We start from the raw sequence: 19,388 nt of genomic DNA on the forward strand, positions 1-19,388 counted from the left end.
AGACACATGTTGACAAAGCAAGAGATTTTATTGGGAAAGGGCACCCGGGTGGAGAGCAGGAGGGTAAGGGAACCCAGGAGAATGGCTCACAGTCTTGGGTTTTATGGTGATGGGATTCGTTTCCGGGTAGTCTTTGGCCAATCATTCTAATTCAGAGTCTTTCCTGGTGGCGCACGCATCGCTCAGCCAAGGTGGATGCTAGCAAGAGGGATTCTAGGAAGTGGACGGACAGGTAGTGTCTCCTTTGGATCTTTCCCGAACTCTTCCGGCTGGTGGTGGCTTATTTGTTCCGTATTCCTTATCAGGATCTCCTGCCATAAAACAACTCATGCAAATGGTTACTATGGTGCCTGGCCTGGGTGGGCGGTTTCAATCAGTGTGCTTCCCCTAACACCTTCTCCATCTTAAGAATCGGGTTGTTGGGACTTCTCTGGTGGTCTAGTGGTTAAGACTCTGTGCTAACAAGACAGGGGACCTGGGTTCAATCTCTGGTCAGGGAATTAGATCCCAGATGCAGCAACTAATACACTGCACATCCAAATAAATATTTTTAAAAAGAAAAGAATGGGCCTGTTATATAGTTTAAAAAATACACTATTTACCTAAAGGGATTCTCTTGAACCTCCATTAAAGACAGGCCCCACAGAGAGAAAAACAGGTAAATTTATTGATGGTCTCTATGATACCTTGCTCTCTGTTTCTTTCACTTCCGCTCTTTATAATTTTTTTCCTTATTCTTTGAGATTATCCTATTTTCTATACAAACTGCTTTAGCTGTATCCTAAGTCTTTCTATGTTAATAAGTTTATAGCTTAGTTTAAAATGTTTCCTACTTCCCATTATGTTTTCTCAAGTAGTTCATTAATTAGAGGCGTGGAGTTTGTTTTTTTAATTTCCGATTTCTAACATAATCATCAGAAAACAGGATTCACAACATCAGGAATCAGCAAACTCTTTCTGCACAGGCCAGATACTAAATATTTCAGGCTTTGTTAGCCAAATGGCCTCCATTTTAAGTATGCAACTCTCCCTTGGTTCCCTAAAGCAACCAAAAACAATATGTAAATAAAGGAGGATGGCTGCATTCCAACAAAACTTGACTGACAAAAACAGGCCGCTGGCCCGATTTGACTGTGTGTCACAATCTGCCAGGCTTCCCAGGTAGTGCGGTGATAAAGAATCCTCCTGCCAGTGCAGGAGTCTCAAGAGACTTGAGTTTGATCCCTGGGACCAGAAGATCCGCTGGAGGAGGAAACGGCAACCCACTCCAGTATTTTTGCCTGGAAAATCCCATGGACAGAGGAGCCTCGTGGGCTACAGTCCATGGGGTTGCACAGAGTCGGACACGATTGGGCACGCATGCACGGGTTTGCTACTGCTGCTGCTGCTAAGTGACTTCAGTCATGTCCGACTCTGTGCGACCCCATCCCTGGGATTCTCCAGGCAAGAACACTGGAGTGGGTTGCCATTTCCTTCTCCAATGCATAAAAGTGAAAAGTAAAAGTGAAGTCGCTCAGTCATGTCTGACTCTTCGTGACCCCATGGACTGCAGCCCACCAGGCTCCTCCGTCCATGGGATTTTCCAGGCAAGAGTACTAGAGTGGGGTATGCACGGGTTTACATGGCACCAATTCTTTGATCATTGTTAAGACTTGCTGGTACCTAGCATATGAAATTGTGTAATGTATGAATGCTTGGATTCTAATTTCATCTTATACTTAGCCTGCTCCATTTCAAGCTTTAGGTATGGCCCATGTAAACATTCACTTTTGTAAAACCATCACAGTGATTAACAGATTGGATTTTTGGAATCAGAGAGACCTGGCTGCCATTGCTATGGGTGGGTTAGTGTTAGTCTCTAAGTCTTGCCGACTCCTCTTTGCAACCCCATGGACTGCAGCCCACCAGGCTCCTGTGTCCGTGAGAATTTCCAGGGAAGGATACTGGAGTGGGTTGCCATTTCTTTCTCCAGGGGATCTTCCTGACCCAGGGATCCAACCTGGGTCTCCTGCACTGCAGGCAGATTCTATGCCGACTGAGCTACAAGGGAAGTGGTTTAGGATAAATTATTTAACATCTCTAATCCTCAAGTTCCACATCTATACAGAAAATAATAGTACCCATCTCACAAGTTCAGAAGGTAAAGAATCTGCCTGCCAATCCAGAAGGCCCAGGTTCGATGCCTGGGTCAGGAAGATCCAAAGGGAATAGCAACCCACCGCAGTGGTCCTGCCTGGAGAATTCCAGGCACAGAGGAGCCTGACAGGCTACAGTCCATGGGGTCGCAAAGAGCGACACAACTGAGCGATTAGCAGTATCACTATCTCACAAACCGCAATCAAGAGTAGTAGTATTAGAATCATCCTGCCATTGAACCACTACTCTGTGAAGCAGGTATCATTAAGTCTCATTAAATCCACTTTACAGAGAAATTAAGCCTCAGACACGTTTAGGTAACTTGCTCCAAACCTAATAGCCAGTGACAAAGCACTGCCTCCCACCCAGAACTTCCTGTTCCAAATTCACAATTTCCACTCCTCAGACTCTGACTAAGCTGGTCATACTACCACGTAAGGAATTTATGCCACTCCTAAGGTGAGGCTGCACTCTGAGACACCAGGAGAAAGGAGTTGCGAAATGCCCTCCTTAATTCTTCGAATTAATTCTTCGTGGTGCGAGTTTAATCCTCGAGGAGAGTCCTGAGGCCGAAAGGGCAGGGCGGGCTGCTCTAGCAGAGGTAAATCTCCCCATCAGGCTTCCGGAAGCACGGCGCCCCGGGCAAACGCCTTCCTGGGCTTGATCCTCTCAGGAGCTGGTGTCTCCCAGCGGCACCCGCAGCCTCGAAGACCGTGCTGCCCACGGCTGAGTTGCCCACTCCGCGCGCCTGGGGCCTAAAAATACCTCTCGGGCGGGACCTCCCTAAACCAGTCTTCGGCTTTTTTTTTTTTTTTTTTAACGCCCTCACCACTTAGACACACATAAATCACAGCCCTGATCTGCTGTCGGCTCAGCGGGTAACGTGCCGCTGAAAGTGGCGACGAACGCAGCCCCTTCCGAAGACCTGAACGACTCCCCCCGCCCCTCCCCCGCATTCGGCGCAAACGGTCAGTCGTGAGGAACTCCGAGCAACTCGAAGACGGTGTGGAACGTTGTAAAGACAGTCTAGGAATCTCCATTTCTTGCAGCCCAGGCTATCTTAAGCCTGGGACTCTTCAAAGCCCTGTCCTGTGACAATCACAAGGCTTCTCTCCGCCCAGTCAGTGACGGAAAACTCGTGACTGGAACCTGAGCGCCGGCCGAGCGCCGAGGAGCCGGAGGGTGGGCGGAGCTACAAGCCCAGACCGCGAGGAAGCCCCCGACGGGCGGCGCGTGCGCAGTCTCTCGCCGCGGGACCTCCTTCCCGCCGCTGAGACTAGGAAGCGGGACGCCAAATCTGTCCCCGCGCAGCCGCCGCCGCCGGGCGCCGAGCGGGGCGGCCGCCCGCTCCGAGGCGCGCCTGCGCACGTCCCCACGCACGCTCTGGCGTACGGCGGCGGCCAGGGGTCGCGAGCCGGTGGAGGACCCGCGCGCGGAGGAGCCCGGAGAGTCGGCGCCTCTTCCCTCCCTCTCCCATTCCCCTCCCCGCTCCCTCCCCCCCCTCCCCAAGAATGTTCCGCTACGAGGTGAGCCGCCGCGACCGGAAGTGACCCCTCCCTTGCTCCCGCCCAAGCCCAGCTCTCTTTCTGTCTCTCACGCGCGTCGGTCCCGCGCTTTGGGGGGGAGGGGGTGGCCGGGGGACCCCTCGGAGGGCGTCGGTTCTGGGGTCGCGGGTTTCAGCCGCGCGGGTGGTGAGCCAGCGTCGGGGGGGCGGGACCGCCCTGCCGGCGGCTGGCGGAGAGAGCTGACCTCTGTGTTGGGGTGGGGCGGGCCCGTGAAGTACCGTGACCACGCAGCCCCCCGCCCCCGCCCCGGAGGAGCGCAGAGGGGAGAGCCTTGCTCCCGCAGCCGGTGATTCCTGTGGAGGAGTCACTCGGGAAAGGCCAGAGACGCGTTTCCCGCCCTGGACACGGAAGCGTCTCCCCCTCACAAACGGGCGACCGTCAGGTCCCCGGGGCCCGGACTTGCCTTCTGACTGGGGCCGAGGACTGTTGACTGAAGAGGACTGGGGGTTGGGGAGGGGCGTGTCCCGCAGGAGTTCCTTGGGGGCGAGAGAACCGAGACGTGGTTTGGGGGAAGGTCCCGGGAATGCAGGACCTGTCGAGAGTCTTGGCGCTGTGGCTAACTCGCCGTGTGACCTCTAGCGATTTCTGATTCTTGGACAGGGTTTCTGGGATTTGTAGAATTGACAGAGTTGGTCTAGGTGATCCCTAAGAGCCTCTCCAATTTGAGAAGCAGTGATTTGGCTCGGTAGACTTTCGTGATTTGCGAGTGCTTCGAGAAGTTGCTTCTGATGTGGAGGCAATCGCCTGCTTGTTTCATGTTGAGTTTGGGAAGACTTAAGATGGGTAGACTGGCCCTTGAACCTACCTTTTCATTTGGGAACAGCCTCGCTGAGAGGTGGTCAGTCAAGGTATATCAGAAATGTGACTGCAGAGAGTGTGGAGTTCCGACCCTGAGTCTTTGAAAACTGGACACATAGACCTGCTATTTGATAGGAATGGCTCAAGATCAAACTGGCTTTATGTAAATATGGAGAGAAGTGATGAGATGCAGTAGGCAAAGTTCCCAAGAAAACTTGAAAAATTAATCAGTTGAGAAGTGAAATGAAGGGCGAGGGAAGGGAGTGTTTAGAACACACCTAGGTTGTTATGGTGATATCTAGCATTGTTTAACAATATCCAGTGTTTGTCTAAAACTTTGCCTTCTTTGAGCCTCACAACACCTCTGAAGGAGATGATATTGTCCTTGCATTACCACTTAAAAGAGATTGTGGTTTAAAGTCTAACACAGCCTGAGACACAGTAGGTGCTCAGGAAGCATTGAATGAATTAATCAGAAGGGGTGTGGCTTGTCCAGGTTGGCATCACTTGGAGTAGAGACCGAGCTCGAACTTGTCACATCACAGGCTTTCAAGAGTTCACTGTGATTGAAAACTTAGCTTTCTCTTTTACCACCAAAGTTTGAGCCTATAGGAAAACAAAATGGGTGAAGGAAAATGAAGAGAAAGCTTTAAAAGGGATTCGTAGTTGGGACTATGACATGAACATGGGGAAGACGAGAATTTAAGTGAAAAATAATAACTTGGGCAAAATAAAGTGTTCATTTTTAGTTGTCATTGTAACCAGTGATGGAAAGGAAGTTACAGGCCTAGTTTCTTGGTTGCATGAGGAAATGCTATTATTAGAGCCTTGATAAATAGAGAAATTGAAGTTTGGGGGAAGAGGTTAAATAAATAGGAAAGAGAAGTTGAAAGAAAAGGTACTGAATCTTCCAATGTCAGGGAAATTGGGGGATAGAAAAAATGTCATCTAGTCATAATGAAGCTATTGTGTTGATTGGTAAGGTAAGAAGAACATTTTTAGAACATTTTGAAAATGAAGTTGTGAACTTCCTGAATAGCTAATCTTTTTTCTCTTTTTTTTTTTTAGTCTCTGGAGGATTGTCCTCTGGATGAAGATGAAGATGCATTTCAGGGCCTGGGAGAGGAGGACGAAGAGATTGATCAATTCAATGATGATACATTTGGGTCAGGTGCAGTTGGTAAGTGACAGCTTTCTTTTATAATGTCTTGGTCTCCTGCTCTTTTCAAATGCTGTCTTTTATCAGCATTGATACTTTTGTCTTAGCAGGAGTATCCTCATTCACAGAGTTGGCAGACTTCTGTTCTTCGCTCCAAGCATCTATCCTGCTCCTCTCAGCTTCTGTTTGCCTCACTTACAAAACCAGGTGTTTCTCTAAGCCCTGTCCTTTCCAGTTTTATGATCTGTGGCCCTCAGTTGACACTGTGAGAAAATCAAGTGATTAAAGAAGTGCACATTTTATAAAGGCTTAAAATAATCCTAGAAGAAGGAAATATTTTTTCTGGAACATATAACTTAAGGAAAACTAGTGGACTAGAAGAAAACTCAGATTCAGATATGTATGTTTTAAAATTTAGTTGATCAATAGTATATAGCATGATCCTGCTGTTGTACTGTAGTATATTCAGTAAAATAGAGTTTTTGATTCTAAGAATTTTGGTGATAGAAAGTCTTCATAAGTTAGAAGAGTGCTGTGCATAGATGAGATTTTCTCATCCCTGGAGATAGAAAATATTTCGGGAGTTGGAAGAGGTTAAAAATTTAAACAGCCAAGCTAAACTAGAGGTCACAGTTATAATTACTGAGATGAGAAATTTAGGGGGCAAGTATGTAGGATAAAGTTCGAAAATTGAGATTCTAGAACAAGCATTCTTATAAGTTAAAATTAAACTATACTTAAAAGATGAATAGGTAAGGGAATTCCCTGGTAGTCCAGTGCTTAAGACTGAACTCTCACTGCCAAGGGCCCGGGGTCCATTTCTGGTTGGAGAACTAAGATCCAGCATGTGTGAGGCCAAAAAAAAAAAAAAAGAGAGAGATGCAATTATCCTTTGCTTTGACTGATGGTATTGAAAAACAATGACCACATTTACCCTGGGATGTGTGAATACATGGAGTTTCTTTGAACTCTGTCTAAGCAACAAATATTCAAACTAAGTAATAAGGAAGAAGAAGAGGAAACTTATCAGTATGGGGTAACCCCAAAATGTTGAATATCAAAAACAAACAAGAGGTCTTTAAAAATATCGTATTGATTACTGGTTTTGCAGTGACCAAAATGGCTTAAGTTTGTTTAAGCTTAAACTGAGTTGAGTGAACTGGCAAAAATGAAAAAATGTTCTCTGTTCAGTCAGGGTTTAACAGAATTCACTGGAGAGCTAAAACTGCTGCTTTTGGGAGCAGCAAGAGAAGTATTTAAGGTAAAAGCAAGGCTCATTACAACAGGGAACTGAAGACCTTTTGGATTACAGCCGAAATTAAAGGGATGAGCTCATTCAAGAGGATGACATGATCTAAGACGCTGTTCTTTCTCCATGGAGATCACAGGGAAGGGGAGGAAGAACAGAGAATGACAAAAGCAGGGAACTGATGGGAATTGCAGATTACATTTGAAACTTTAGTGAAAACCTAAAGAATACGATAAAGCTACAAACAAGTGTGTGCTTGCTTCTGAAACTCTTTCTCTCTTAAAATGTACTGAATGTTACCATTTTGTAGCAAATTCATTTGTATTAAAATGAAGTATATTAAGATGAGATATAGTAAATGACCTCAGTTTTGAACCTGGACAGGAGAGAAATGGTCTTGCCTTCTCCCTGACCTCCAGAGTGCTTGACAATTTTTTTGTTACTGAATTTCTGTGTTTCTCCCAAGATAAGGAAAGTATTGCCTTAAAAGTATTTTAAAGTATGCAGAATTGTACTTTATGGGATGGAAAAGCAAAAAGTGCACACACATTGAAAAAGCCCCTAGGGTTACACAGTAAAAGAACAGGTGGTAAAAAGTAAGAGCAGTGAAATAGCATGTAGGTAGCCCATTTTTGTACCCTGAGGCACAAGGATGATTAAGGACTTCTTGGTCTACAGAGTCCGTGGTGGAGAAAAGATTTCCAAATGTGAGCCCTTAACATTGAGACAATTGTAAGGTTAAAATCCTAGTTCCTCCTAACACCGTGATATAAATTGTATACAGATTTATAAAAAGAAAAGTTCTAAGTCCACTTATGACTTGTTCAATATATTTCCATAGGTGGGTAGAGAATTTAAACAAGAAGGTAGAATGTTAGACCTGTGATATATGTTTTGACTTGACGGTTTTTAACTCAAGGAGTGAGTATCTTGAGTAGTACCTGTTAATACAGTAGTTATTTTAAGTCACTGGCTACAAATGCTCTGATGTCACCTTTCTGTAAGAAACTAGTCAGTGTCTTTGCATGGAAAAAAACATTTGCATCATCTTTGAGCAATAAATGGGCCACAGTAACCTCAACTCATTCTCTAAAAATGAAAGCTTACACTTCCACGGTGCTTATTATATACTCGGCACCTTTCTAAATGTTTTACATATATTGTTAATCCTCATAGCAACGTTATAAGGTAGGTACTATTATTATCGTCATTTTAGCCAATGAAGAAGGAAAGTGCCAGAGAGGTTAAGTGGCTATAAATACAATCAGTGTAAACTACAAGTTATGTTTTAACAGTCTTTGGGGAATCCTTGGAAATACTCTGCCTCCACGTGGAAGGATCCTCATTCTTTCTTCCTCCTTTTTACTGATAGCTGCTGAAATCTTTAGAGACTGAGATTGCTCTAAAATTAAATTAACTCTGTTTCCTCTTTATTTTGTTTTTTATTCAGATATATCCCTGAGACAAATTTGAAGGGAACTACCACAACAAGTACGTGCTTATAAAAGCAGACAGGGTTTTAGTAACTTGCATCTGGGTATAGGTTAATTTTTTTAAACATTTGTGTTTATTTGGCTATACTGAGTCTTAGTTGTGTCACATGAGAATCTTCTTTGTGGCATGTGGGATCTAGTTCCCTGACCAGGGGTTGGGACTGTCTGCATTGGAAGCACAGAGTCTTAGCCATTGGACCACCAGGGAAGTCCCAGAGTATAGGTTAATTAGTTGAAGGAAAATAGGTATCTCTTTCACTTCATTTCTCTTGTTATTTTTTTCCCCTACCATTTATCATTTTGATGAGCGTGGGTTGAGGTCAAACAAACAAGGGCATGTGTAAGTAACTCTCTTTTTCAGTCATTCGAAGAAGATACAGAGTGAAGTGTCCTTTTACACCAAGGACATGTGTGTTCTCTGACATTGCTTCACAAAACAAGAAATACCTAAAATGACAACGATGGTGTTCTGTGGTATAGATTTCTTTACTTATATGTTTGAAAAAGTAACAATTCACAACAGAGCCTTTCTTACAAAATATGACTACTAATCAGTGTTTTATAATTACTAAGGACAAGTAGATGATCGTCTTTGATGAGACATATAGTAAAGTTAGTAAATAAGATTATGAGAAGTGAATGGAAACTCTTCTACATTAGAATTAATCCATTAATAAATCAGTTTCTTAAATTTGGGTAATAAATGTTTTTTAAAAATCCCATAGTTCGGGATTACAGACTATTTCTCTTTTTTTCCCCCCTTTTCTGGCATTATTGAGTCAGTAAGGTTGGAAAAAGCAGTTGGTCCTTCAGAGCATGCTTAGCTAACTCTTCTTTAGCAAAGATGGCACAAAATATTAATGTCACAATTGATTTTTGATTATGCTATTTTTTTAATAACTGATGATTTAGTACTATAAATTTTCATCTAAACTATATTTTTCCATTACTGTACATAGTACATTCAAATCTACCACAGTGCTCCAAGACTACACAGTGGTTCTGATCGTATCAGATTATAAATTTGGAAATCCCACTTAACCTTGTTTTTATCAGTAGTTACATGTTTCTACTTTTAAAAATTTAACATTCCTGAAGAATTGGGAAGTTTCACGAAGTTACATATTTGTATAATGTTTAAGTTTTTTTTAGCAAGCATGTATTGTAAACAGGAATAAAGAGTAAAGATACTTTTAACAAGTTGCATATGAAAGTCTGAATCTTTTTTTGAAGTAACTATCATTTATTGCACCCTGAGTATATACCAGACACTTTTTTTTTCTTTGCATGTTGTTTCCAGTCCTTCTCCTTTCTTTAAATGAGATATATAGAAAATAAGGACAGTTTTTCAGAATTCTGTGTTGCGATGTTAGTTATAAAGAGAATTACTTATTGTCTCTCTTTGTTGGATTTTGCAGAACATACAAAACTAAAATAAGAATAAAAATACGTAACTTATACAAGAGAATACATGGGGTTTTGGTGGGTTAGATGAGGTGATGGTAAGAATTAAAATGAAAACATTATTTAGAGAAAGCGTCAGTGAGGAGGGAAAGAAAGGTATCTGAATTTGAATCCTAAAAGGAGCAAAATAATAGAGCTTTTATGATGGAGGTAGAAGGGAATGATGAGTGATGTGGTTAAGGAGCGTGGAATGATAGAAGTGATGGAGGTGAGGTCTAGTTCTGGAGAAGCTAAAGGCTTCTAAAGATTTTCATCTGCGAAATGATGCTCTGTCAGCATAAACAATGAGAAAATAACCTAATATCAGTGATACAGACTCTGTAGTAGTATACAGAAATGGAGACAGTTAAAGAAGAGGGCCAACCCTCACCTTTCCCCTGGGCGTACTTGGAGTAGCCTCCTGACAGACCTCCATGTTTTCCGTAGTGTGACCCCCTTCTCCCCAAATCTGTTCTCAGCACATAAGCCAGATCGATTCTTTCAGCAAGTCCAGCCACATCCTGACCTCCAGGGGCCCCATTTCAGTGCAGCTCTGAAGGACCTTCGAGAGTTCCTTCTGATCCGCGCCGACCTCATTTTTCTTCTACTCTTCACTGTTGTTTGTTCCAGTCCAAACGCACTCCTTGCTGCTTCTGAAAATTGTCAGTCTCCCATCCTAAGTCCTCTATACTGACCGTCCTCTGCCTGAGACACTCTTCCCCTGGATATCCACATGACTAACTTCTTAACTGTTGAATTTTTGCTCAAATGTCACTTTCCTTGTCTGTTTCTTATGGAGATGTATGCCATGCACCTAGAACAGTGTTTGTCACATAATAGATGCTCAAAACACACTAATTGGATGAAATAATGGATTTAAAAGCTTGTAAAGAAGGTGACAGTTATCTAAGACAAAGTTGTATGCTAGCATGAGTTTTTGCCTAAAATGTCACAGAATCTCAAACCCACAGGTGTAGTATATGTGTATATCACCAATTTAGAAATCAATTTCAGAATATAATCTAGATGCCATTGCTAATGTATTAATCTATTACTCAAAGCATTTGAATTTTATTCCTGATAGGATGTTTGTTCTCAGTAGTGAGAAGCCCACTTTAAATGCACCCCCTTAATTTAAACCTTATTTCATGTGTCTAGGTGGAAATTTAACTTTCCACCTGTCTTCTGGAGTTGGAATTATTTGGTTAATAGAAGAATTTCATGAAACTTTTTATTCCAGTATGAACTCTGTTTCTTTTTCTGATTTCCTTGTAGATGATGATTGGCAGGAAGCACATGAGCGCCTGGCTGAACTGGAGGAGAAACTGCCTGCAGCAGTTAATGAACAAACCGGCAATGGGGAAAGGGATGAGATGGACTTGTTGGGTGACCATGAGGAAAATCTGGCAGAGAGGCTCAGTAAGATGGTGATTGAAAATGAACTCGAAGACCCAGCCATCATGAGGGCGGTACAGACCAGGCCAGTGTTGCAAGTAAGTGGCTGTGAGCTGGAGCAGACTAGTAATTGAAGCAGAGTATTGGGCTTTGCTCTTGCTATTTCTGGGTGTTCATTGGAAGGATTGATGCTGAAGCTGAAACTCCAGTACTTTGGCCACCTCATGCGAAGAGTTGACTCATTGGAAAAGACCCTGATGCTGGGACGGATTGGGGGCAGGAGGAGAAGGGGACGACAGAGGATGAGATGGTTGGGTGGCATCACCGACTTGATGGGCATGAATTTGAGTAGACTCCGGGAGCTGATGATGGACAGGGAGGCCTGGCGGGCTGCGATTCATGGGGTCGCAAAGAGTCGGACACGACTGAGTGACTGAACTGAACTGAACAGATTGCTATTTGATTTCATTTATTATACTGAGAGAATTATACGTGCTATAGAAATTTGGTGATATTATTCCTTATGATAGCAATTCTGGAGATGAAGTTGGGATATGAGGTATTTTCTAGAATGCTATATAGGGGCTCCCTTGGTGGCTCAGATTGTAAAGTGTCTGCCTGCAATGCGGGAGACCCGGGTTTGATCCCTGGGTCGGGAAGATCCCCTGGAGAAGGAAATGGCAGCCCACTCCAGTATTCTTGCCTGGAAAATCCCATGGAGGGAGGAGCCTGATAGGCTACAGTCCGTGGGGTCGCAGAGTCGGACACGACTGAGCGACTTCACTTTCTCTTTCACAGAATGCTATAGTTTCTTTATCTTCAACAGTTGCAGCTCTTTGGGAGCTTTGTTCACCACAAACTGGTAAGTTGCCCAGAGAGCCTGCACTATTCCACACTATGTGTGTGTTTTCCTTTCTTGCTAGACCCAACCAGGAAGTCTGAATTCCAGCATCTGGGATGGATCTGAAGTTCTGAGGCGAATCCGAGGACCCCTGCTTGCTCAGGTATTAGACGTTTTTCATTATATAAAATTCCTAGCATCCGCAGCCTGGCTCCTGTTGTTGCCCCCCCTTGCTGGGGCGATGTATAGATGTGTGCTCCCTGCTGGCCTTGTGTTGATCTCACCGTCCAGCAGCCACAGCTGAGCCTCAGACTCCATGGAAATGTGCACTTGGTTGTGCTTTCCTTGGAAATGGTTGAAAGGGAGCCATTGGAACTTGAAAGTTTTGGCAGCTTATGATCTCAATTTCCATTAAAGTCATTTTAGGGGCTTCCCCGCTGACGCTAGTGATAAAGAATATGCCTGCAGTGCAGGAGCTGGAAGAGACATGGGTTCTATCCCTGGGCCAGGAAGATGCCCTGGAGTAGGAAATGGCAGCTCACTGCAGTATTCCTGCCTGGAATACATGGACAGAGGAGCCTGGTGGGCTACAGTCCACAGGGCCGCAGAGAGTCGGACACAACCAAGCGACTGAACACACACACAGTCATTTTTAGGCACAACTGTCAGGACAGAACAGATTGATTTGCAGTGGTTGAGGGCAGTGGGAGATTTAGACTAGAAAGGGACGGTACTGAGGAAGTTTGGGGAGTGATAAAACTTCTGTGTCTTGATTTTAGTGGTAGGTCCAGGACTCAGTACATTTATCAGAATTTAGTTCTATACGCCACAGAGGGTAAATTTTACTGGATGGGAAATGAAACTAAATAGAAATTTTTAAAAATAATTTCTCAAGGTATTGGGCATCTGTAAAGGTGATTAAGAGATTTCGAGCTAGCTAATATTTTTAACACTACTTCCTCAATTAGGAAATGCCTACAGTGTCTGTGTTAGAATATGCCTTGCCTCAGAGGCCCCCCCAGGGCCCAGAAGACGATCGGGACCTTTCCGAGCGCGCATTACCAAGGCGGTCCACCTCGCCTGTCATTGGGAGTCCTCCTGTTAAAGCTGTCCCCATAGGCACCCCACCTAAGCAGATGTCTGTGCCCAGCTTCAACCAGCAGGTACCTCTCATCAACAGGCACTCAGCCCAGGATACTGGGAATCTGGGCAAAATTCTTTGGGAAATGTGCTACTGGGAGGAGGGTGGAAGTGTGGGGTAGGCATTAGATTAGAAAGAAAAATAGCCAATTAGAGGAGAAGTTAGCACAAATAAGAGACACATTCCCCAATGCCCTTTGCTGGTGCTGCTCCTGTTGCTGCTGCCTTTTAATTGGGGGAGAAAAAGGGTAGTTAACCACATTTAGTGTAAATATCCTTTTTAAAGTGTTTTGCTGGCTGCCCACAACCTTGGCAGAGAGGTGGCTGAAAGCTGGGGGGAGTGGGAACACAGAGCATTGTCCACATCCCTTTTTACCTTTAAGATATCCCTGCTTTCCCTAGAGCCTGTGCAGTCCTGTTCCATAGACTTCCCTCCACCTGAAACCAGCAGCTGGAAAGGAAGGCCAATGTGGAAGGTATGGGGGGAGGGTGGTATTGGTATGGCCTAGTTAGGCTCAATATCCTCTGAAATGGTGGAGTCACAGTGGACATGAAAGAGCTGAGCATGGTGGCCATATCACAGGGGCTTCAGAATAGGACTTAGTTAATCCTCCAGCTTTCTTATCATTCCATCTCCCTCACTGCTACCAAAACATATCCTCTTGGAGAGAATTTGCAAGTCAGTATATCTGCTGGTACCTCCCTCAGATAGCATGGAAGGGTGGGGATAACTGGAGAATTAGCTAAATCTTCCTCAGTTAAAAAGTGGCACGTTGCTTGATATTTGTGAGAGGAAGTGACTGAAGGTTCTACATGTGGACCAGAGCCATAGCAGTTTGCTTAAAAGTAGGGCTTCGCATTGAGTTCTGTGTCTCTGCCAGTGCTCAAGGGGAGGGAGTATAGGTGGAGGAAAAACTGACTTCACTGAGTGTAGTTGTATGTATGTTTGTCCTCGTAGATTCTGTGTCCAAAGCCTGTCCATGTTCGGCCCCCAATGCCACCACGGTATCCTGCTCCCTATGGTGAGAGGATGTCTCCAAACCAGCTCTGCAGTGTCCCGGTATGTCACTCTGCAACCTAGTGAAGACGTGCAGTGTGTATTTTCTGATCAGTGCCTTGTGTATCAATACCTCCTAAATGATACATGTTTTTCATAATCTCCATACTTGAATTTCTGGATCTTAGAGTCTCCAGGTCAGGAGACATAGTTCATCGTGTTCAGCTATTTCTTAACTCATTTCGTATCTTTAAAGATCTAAACTTGATATGATCTGGTTTCGTGCTATTACAGTCCTTCATTCTACTGCTTTCTTTTTCACATTACATAATCCTAGTGCTTGGTGACTTCTAGCATTACTCTCTCTTACATTCCTTCAGTGGACAGCTTAGCTCCACCCTTTGAGAGTTTTCCTGTCCAGGTCTATTCTGCATTTCTATTGAGTTCTCCTGTTATTTCCCTGCTTTTATGGTATGACTCTAATGTTTTCTTTTCCTTTTTTTTTTTTTAGAACTCCTCCCTGCTGGGCCACCCTTTCCCCCCTAGTGTCCCTCCTGTCCTCAGCCCCCTCCAGAGAGCACAGCTTCTTGGAGGAGCGCAGGTAAGCCTAGGATTAGCTCAGCTTGTCAGGAGCTCGCCTTACCCTCCTAAGTTTCACTAGCTCACATCCCCCTCTTTTTTTTTTGCTACTAGTCAATTCCTACTGCCTCTTCTTTCTTCCTCCCGTTACTTTCTCAAGCAAAGTTACTGATGGAAGCAGTGTTCACTATTTTGTGGATGAAAGTAAGGGGACCTGCCAGTCAGCTAAATCCAAGATCTTGTTCTTCTTGCAGCTGCAGCCCGGACGGATGTCTCCCAGCCAGTTTGCACGGGTCCCTGGATTCGTGGGCAGCCCGCTTGCTGCCATGAATCCCAAACTGTTGCAAGGGCGAGTCGGGCAGATGCTCCCCCCGGCGCCAGGCTTCCGCGCCTTCTTCAGCGCCCCACCCCCCGCTACACCGCCACCTCCGCAGCAGCACCCACCCGGTCCAGGACCCCACCTGCAAAACCTAAGGTATACAGAAAGTGCCACTGTCTGTTCCTTGTCCACTGAGCGTCTTGATCGTTGACGTTTAGTGATAGAAGGTAGAAGTCTCTTTGCTATTTTCAAATGATGTATTTTGAGATGTTATTTGATCCTCAAGTTGCCAAACACAGAAATGTTTGATGGTCTCCAAGGTTTCATATGAATCACATTTCCCTCGAGTCACGTGCTTCCTGGGCTTGCCAGGTGGCTCAGTGATAAAAGTACTGCCTGCTGGTGCTGGAGAGGTGGGTTCCATCCCTGGCTCGGTAGGGTCCCCTGGAGAAGGAAATGGTGACCCCTCCAGGATTCTTGCCTGGGAAGTCCCATGGACAGAGGAGCCTGATGGGCTACAGTCCTTGGGGTCACAAAGAGTAGGACACAACTGAGCAACTAAACAACAACAAGATGCTTCCTGCTTACATTTGCACATTAGTCACCTTTTTCATTTCTTCTAAAGTTTCTTATGTCTCACGTATCCATTTGACACACACACATACATGCACAAAGTGCTTCTCACTTAAGAAGAATGGTCTTACACTAAGGAGCAGAGCGGGAAGTCCCTGACGGTCCCGTGGTTAGGACTCCATGCTTTCACTGCCATGGCCCAGGTTCAGTCGGGGGAACTGAGATTGTGCAGCCAAAAAAAAAAAGGAACAGAGATATGGATGCTGAGTTGTCAGCTAATCAAAGTGCTTAGCTACTTGCTTGCTTCCACTGTGATTTTACGTTAAGAGAGGTTTAAGTTCCTTCTTCAGTGAAATTGTGTTTTTTATATATCGCGTTGTCTCAGGGTTCTCCTGAGAAGCAAAACCAATAGGGTATACCTAAATAAAGAAAAGATTTACTCTGAGGCATTGGCTTACATGATTGTGGGGTTAGGAAGTCCAGAATCCATAGGGCAGGCCAGCAGGCTGGAAACTCAGTCAGGCCTTCCCATGTTCCAGTCTTGAGGCAAAATTCCTTCTCTGGGAAACTGGTTTTCTTTTTAGGGCCTTCAACTGATTGGCAAGGCCCACCCACATTATCTAGGGCCATCTCTCTATTTCTTAAAGTTAGCTAATTGTAAATGCTAATAACATCTACAAAATACCATCACAGCAATATCTAGATGAGTGACTGTCCAAGCAATTGGATATCTTACACAAGTTGACATATTAAATTAACCATCACATGTATATTTTCAGTGTCATTTCCAAATGTGAATTTGAGTACATTAAATTTAGATAGAGACTTCTCTTAACAGTTAGGAGCAAAGAGAATTAAACTAGCTTACTGCTGGTTTACTCAGATTTTATGATTGTCTTCTTAGGAGTTGAGAATTGTGTTTTGTGGAAGACATAAAAATACAGCTATGTCTTCCTTCTGAAAGATCTTCTTAGAGTAGACACCAGCATTCCCTTGGGTGAACCTGTGTGAAGTGATCCAGTATTGACCACATTCTTTAAAACTTCAGGTCATCAGAAGGACAGAACTGAACATCTTTCCCTTTTTCCTTAGATCACAGGCCCCAGTGTTTAGACCAGACACAACCCACCTTCATCCACAGCACCGTCGACTCTTGCATCAGAGACAGCAACAGAATAGAAAGTAAGTACTTTACCTCCTCTCTTGTGGTTTCTTAATTTAGGTTTCATTTTTGACCGATTTAGCTTGCTTTTTAAGTAAATTTAATCAATATTGAGTTTATTTCAACTGGCTAAGTCAGATCATATGTGCTGTTTTATGTTTTTAATGCGCAAGCTTTGAATGACTAGAGCTTATCAACTTATTTCCAAGTTAACAAAATTCTGAAATGCAGATCTGAGGTGGGGGGTGGTCAACATACTCACTCCTTACCAAGTTCTTCCCATACTTTTAACTGCATTTTGTTTACCATCTTGACTCAGAGGTGGTCTTGAAGTATAGTCTCTAGCATTATGTTTGGGTTTTACGTAAAGCCAACAGTCACTTTATTTTTGCCTCTGTTTAATCCTCATTCAAATACATATTTATGTATGTGGCCCCAACTGTGTGCCAGCTACTGTGGTCAGTTTGGGGGATTGAAAGAACAAGACATACCAAACCCTTGCTTTCATGGAGCTTATATTTTATCATCATTCTTATACATAAGAGAATTGAACATAACTTGGAAGTTTTCTCAGCCTTCCCTTTTATGGTTCTTTGTGTATAATTTCCTTTTTCTTTCAAAAAAAAAGTACGGAATATTTTTTGCAGAGGTAAAAAACTAGTATGGGCCTTTAAGACACAAAAAATACAAACCATAAAGGAAAAAATTGATAATACATTTGATTGTTAAAATATGAAACTTCTCAGGCCTGCAGTTAACATTATAGTATTGTGCATTTCAGAATTTTAAAGGGTAGATCTCATGTTAAGTGTCTTACATCCCCACCCCCAAAAAAGGGAAGAAGAACAGAGAGACCCAAGGAGTGGGTGTATATGTCTAGTGCCTTGTTTATGCTGATGGCATCACAAGAGTTTGCATGTGTCCAGACTTACCAGTTTGTATACATTAAATTGTACGATTCTTTGTACAGCAGTTATCACTGAATAAAGGTGTTTACAAATATTTTTAATGAAATTGTAAAAATATATTAAACTTCCATATAACAAAAGACATCAGACACAAGTGTGCAGTTTTTCAATAGAGGAAACCTACATGGCTCATAAAAACGAAAAGATTTTTAGGCTCACTTATAATCAGAAGAGTGCAGATTGAAATTAGATAACCATTTTATATCCTCAGCAAAACATGAAGTGTCTCAACACTGTCCTTGTTAGCAGGAAGGGAGTATATATAGCCTTTGGAGAGAGAATTTGGCAATAAACAGTAAGGTTGACAATGTGGATACATTGAATCCTAGCAGTTTTACTTCTCAGAATATACTTGGGTGTATTTATCAGTGTGGACAAGTATGAAACACGTAATATTGAGTAAGAATCAAGGAGCAGAATTTTATGCCTAATACCATTTATGTAAAATGGAATACTGCTGTATGATATTTAAATGTAGATTTACAAGTAATAAAAGTATAAAAATATTTCATGAAGGATATGTATCAAAGTCAGGATAGTGGTTCCTACAGGAAGGAAGGGAAGCTGGAAACTGTGGTCTCAAGGGCTATAGGTGGGCCTTCAACTGTAAACATAGCACTGTATTACTTTAATATTACTTTTTAAAAATCTGAAGCAAATTTGACCCAATAATTTTTCCATTAAGTCCAAGTTGTGAATAAATGGATTTTTGAATAATGTTTGCTGGACTTTCTGTTTAAAGTATATCATAATTTTCGACACGTTGTGAGAAGTGTGTAGACATGGAGTCAGGCTGGCCCGTGCTCAGACCTCTCACTGCTGCCAAGACTGCTGCTTTGGGCAAGTTGCCTGATCTCTTCTGAGCTCAGTTTATTGTCTTAAGTGGGGAAAATAAACCTACAAACCTCATAGGGTTATTGTGGGGCTTACACACAAGTCCATAGGTGAAAGTGCTTAGCTAATGGTAAGGCACTCAGATCATAGTCTAGTCCTCTGATTATGTATTGCATAGCTCTTTCCTCTCAAATTCTGTTAAGATTCTATTCTTTTTCACTCCTCTTTTAATAAAAGCAAAGGGGAATCTTTTTTTTTCAGTTGGCCTGTTTTACTCCAGTATTGTTATAAGACGTAATTCATGTATCCACTTGGAGTGCATGTGGCCTGTTTTTCTTTTCCAGTCAGCATCGGAATCTCAACGGTGCAGGAGACAGAGGGGGTCACCGGAGCAGTCATCAGGATCATATCCGAAAGGATCCATATGCCAACCTCATGCTGCAGCGAGAGAAAGACTGGGTCTCTAAAATCCAGATGATGCAACTGCAAAGCACTGATCCCTACCTGGATGATTTTTATTACCAGGTACGTCCTCTGTGCCATTTGAAAGATAAGTTTAGTCGCTAACCCTGGTGAAGGTACCCAGTTAAATATTGGTAGAATTTTCTTCTGAGGTAGTCTTCAAGTGAGTAAGAAATCTGTCCCGTTTTTCAAGCTGAAGAATCACAAAATATTCACTGAAAGATTTGCATATATGCCTTTTATTTCTAAACTGTAGAGACTCTCAAACCAATATT

The 19,388-nt window shown here is 43.3% G+C and overlaps 1 protein-coding gene across 2 annotated transcripts in view; it reads left to right on the forward strand.

The window, feature by feature from the left end:
- The first annotated feature begins 3,440 nt into the window (after positions 1 to 3,440).
- The window catches only part of PATL1 (PAT1 homolog 1, processing body mRNA decay factor), a 28,013-nt gene continuing 12,065 nt past the window's right edge, over positions 3,441 to 19,388 (forward strand). The window contains exons 1-10 of one of the 2 annotated variants that reach the window (XM_065943903.1): positions 3,441 to 3,662; positions 5,568 to 5,679; positions 11,119 to 11,336; positions 12,162 to 12,242; positions 13,048 to 13,242; positions 14,178 to 14,279; positions 14,728 to 14,817; positions 15,050 to 15,270; positions 16,780 to 16,869; positions 18,996 to 19,176. In XM_065943903.1, coding sequence (XP_065799975.1) covers positions 3,648 to 3,662; positions 5,568 to 5,679; positions 11,119 to 11,336; positions 12,162 to 12,242; positions 13,048 to 13,242; positions 14,178 to 14,279; positions 14,728 to 14,817; positions 15,050 to 15,270; positions 16,780 to 16,869; positions 18,996 to 19,176 — 1,305 coding nt within the window. In that variant the 5' untranslated portion in view covers positions 3,441 to 3,647. Of the gene's footprint in view, positions 3,663 to 4,200; positions 5,483 to 5,567; positions 5,680 to 11,118; positions 11,337 to 12,161; positions 12,243 to 13,047; positions 13,243 to 14,177; positions 14,280 to 14,727; positions 14,818 to 15,049; positions 15,271 to 16,779; positions 16,870 to 18,995; positions 19,177 to 19,388 lie in introns of those variants that run through there. The other variant, XM_065943902.1, reaches the window with a different exon arrangement.

This window comes from Muntiacus reevesi, chromosome 9 (genome assembly GCF_963930625.1).
Source record: "Muntiacus reevesi chromosome 9, mMunRee1.1, whole genome shotgun sequence".
Lineage (NCBI taxonomy): Eukaryota > Metazoa > Chordata > Mammalia > Artiodactyla > Cervidae > Muntiacus > Muntiacus reevesi.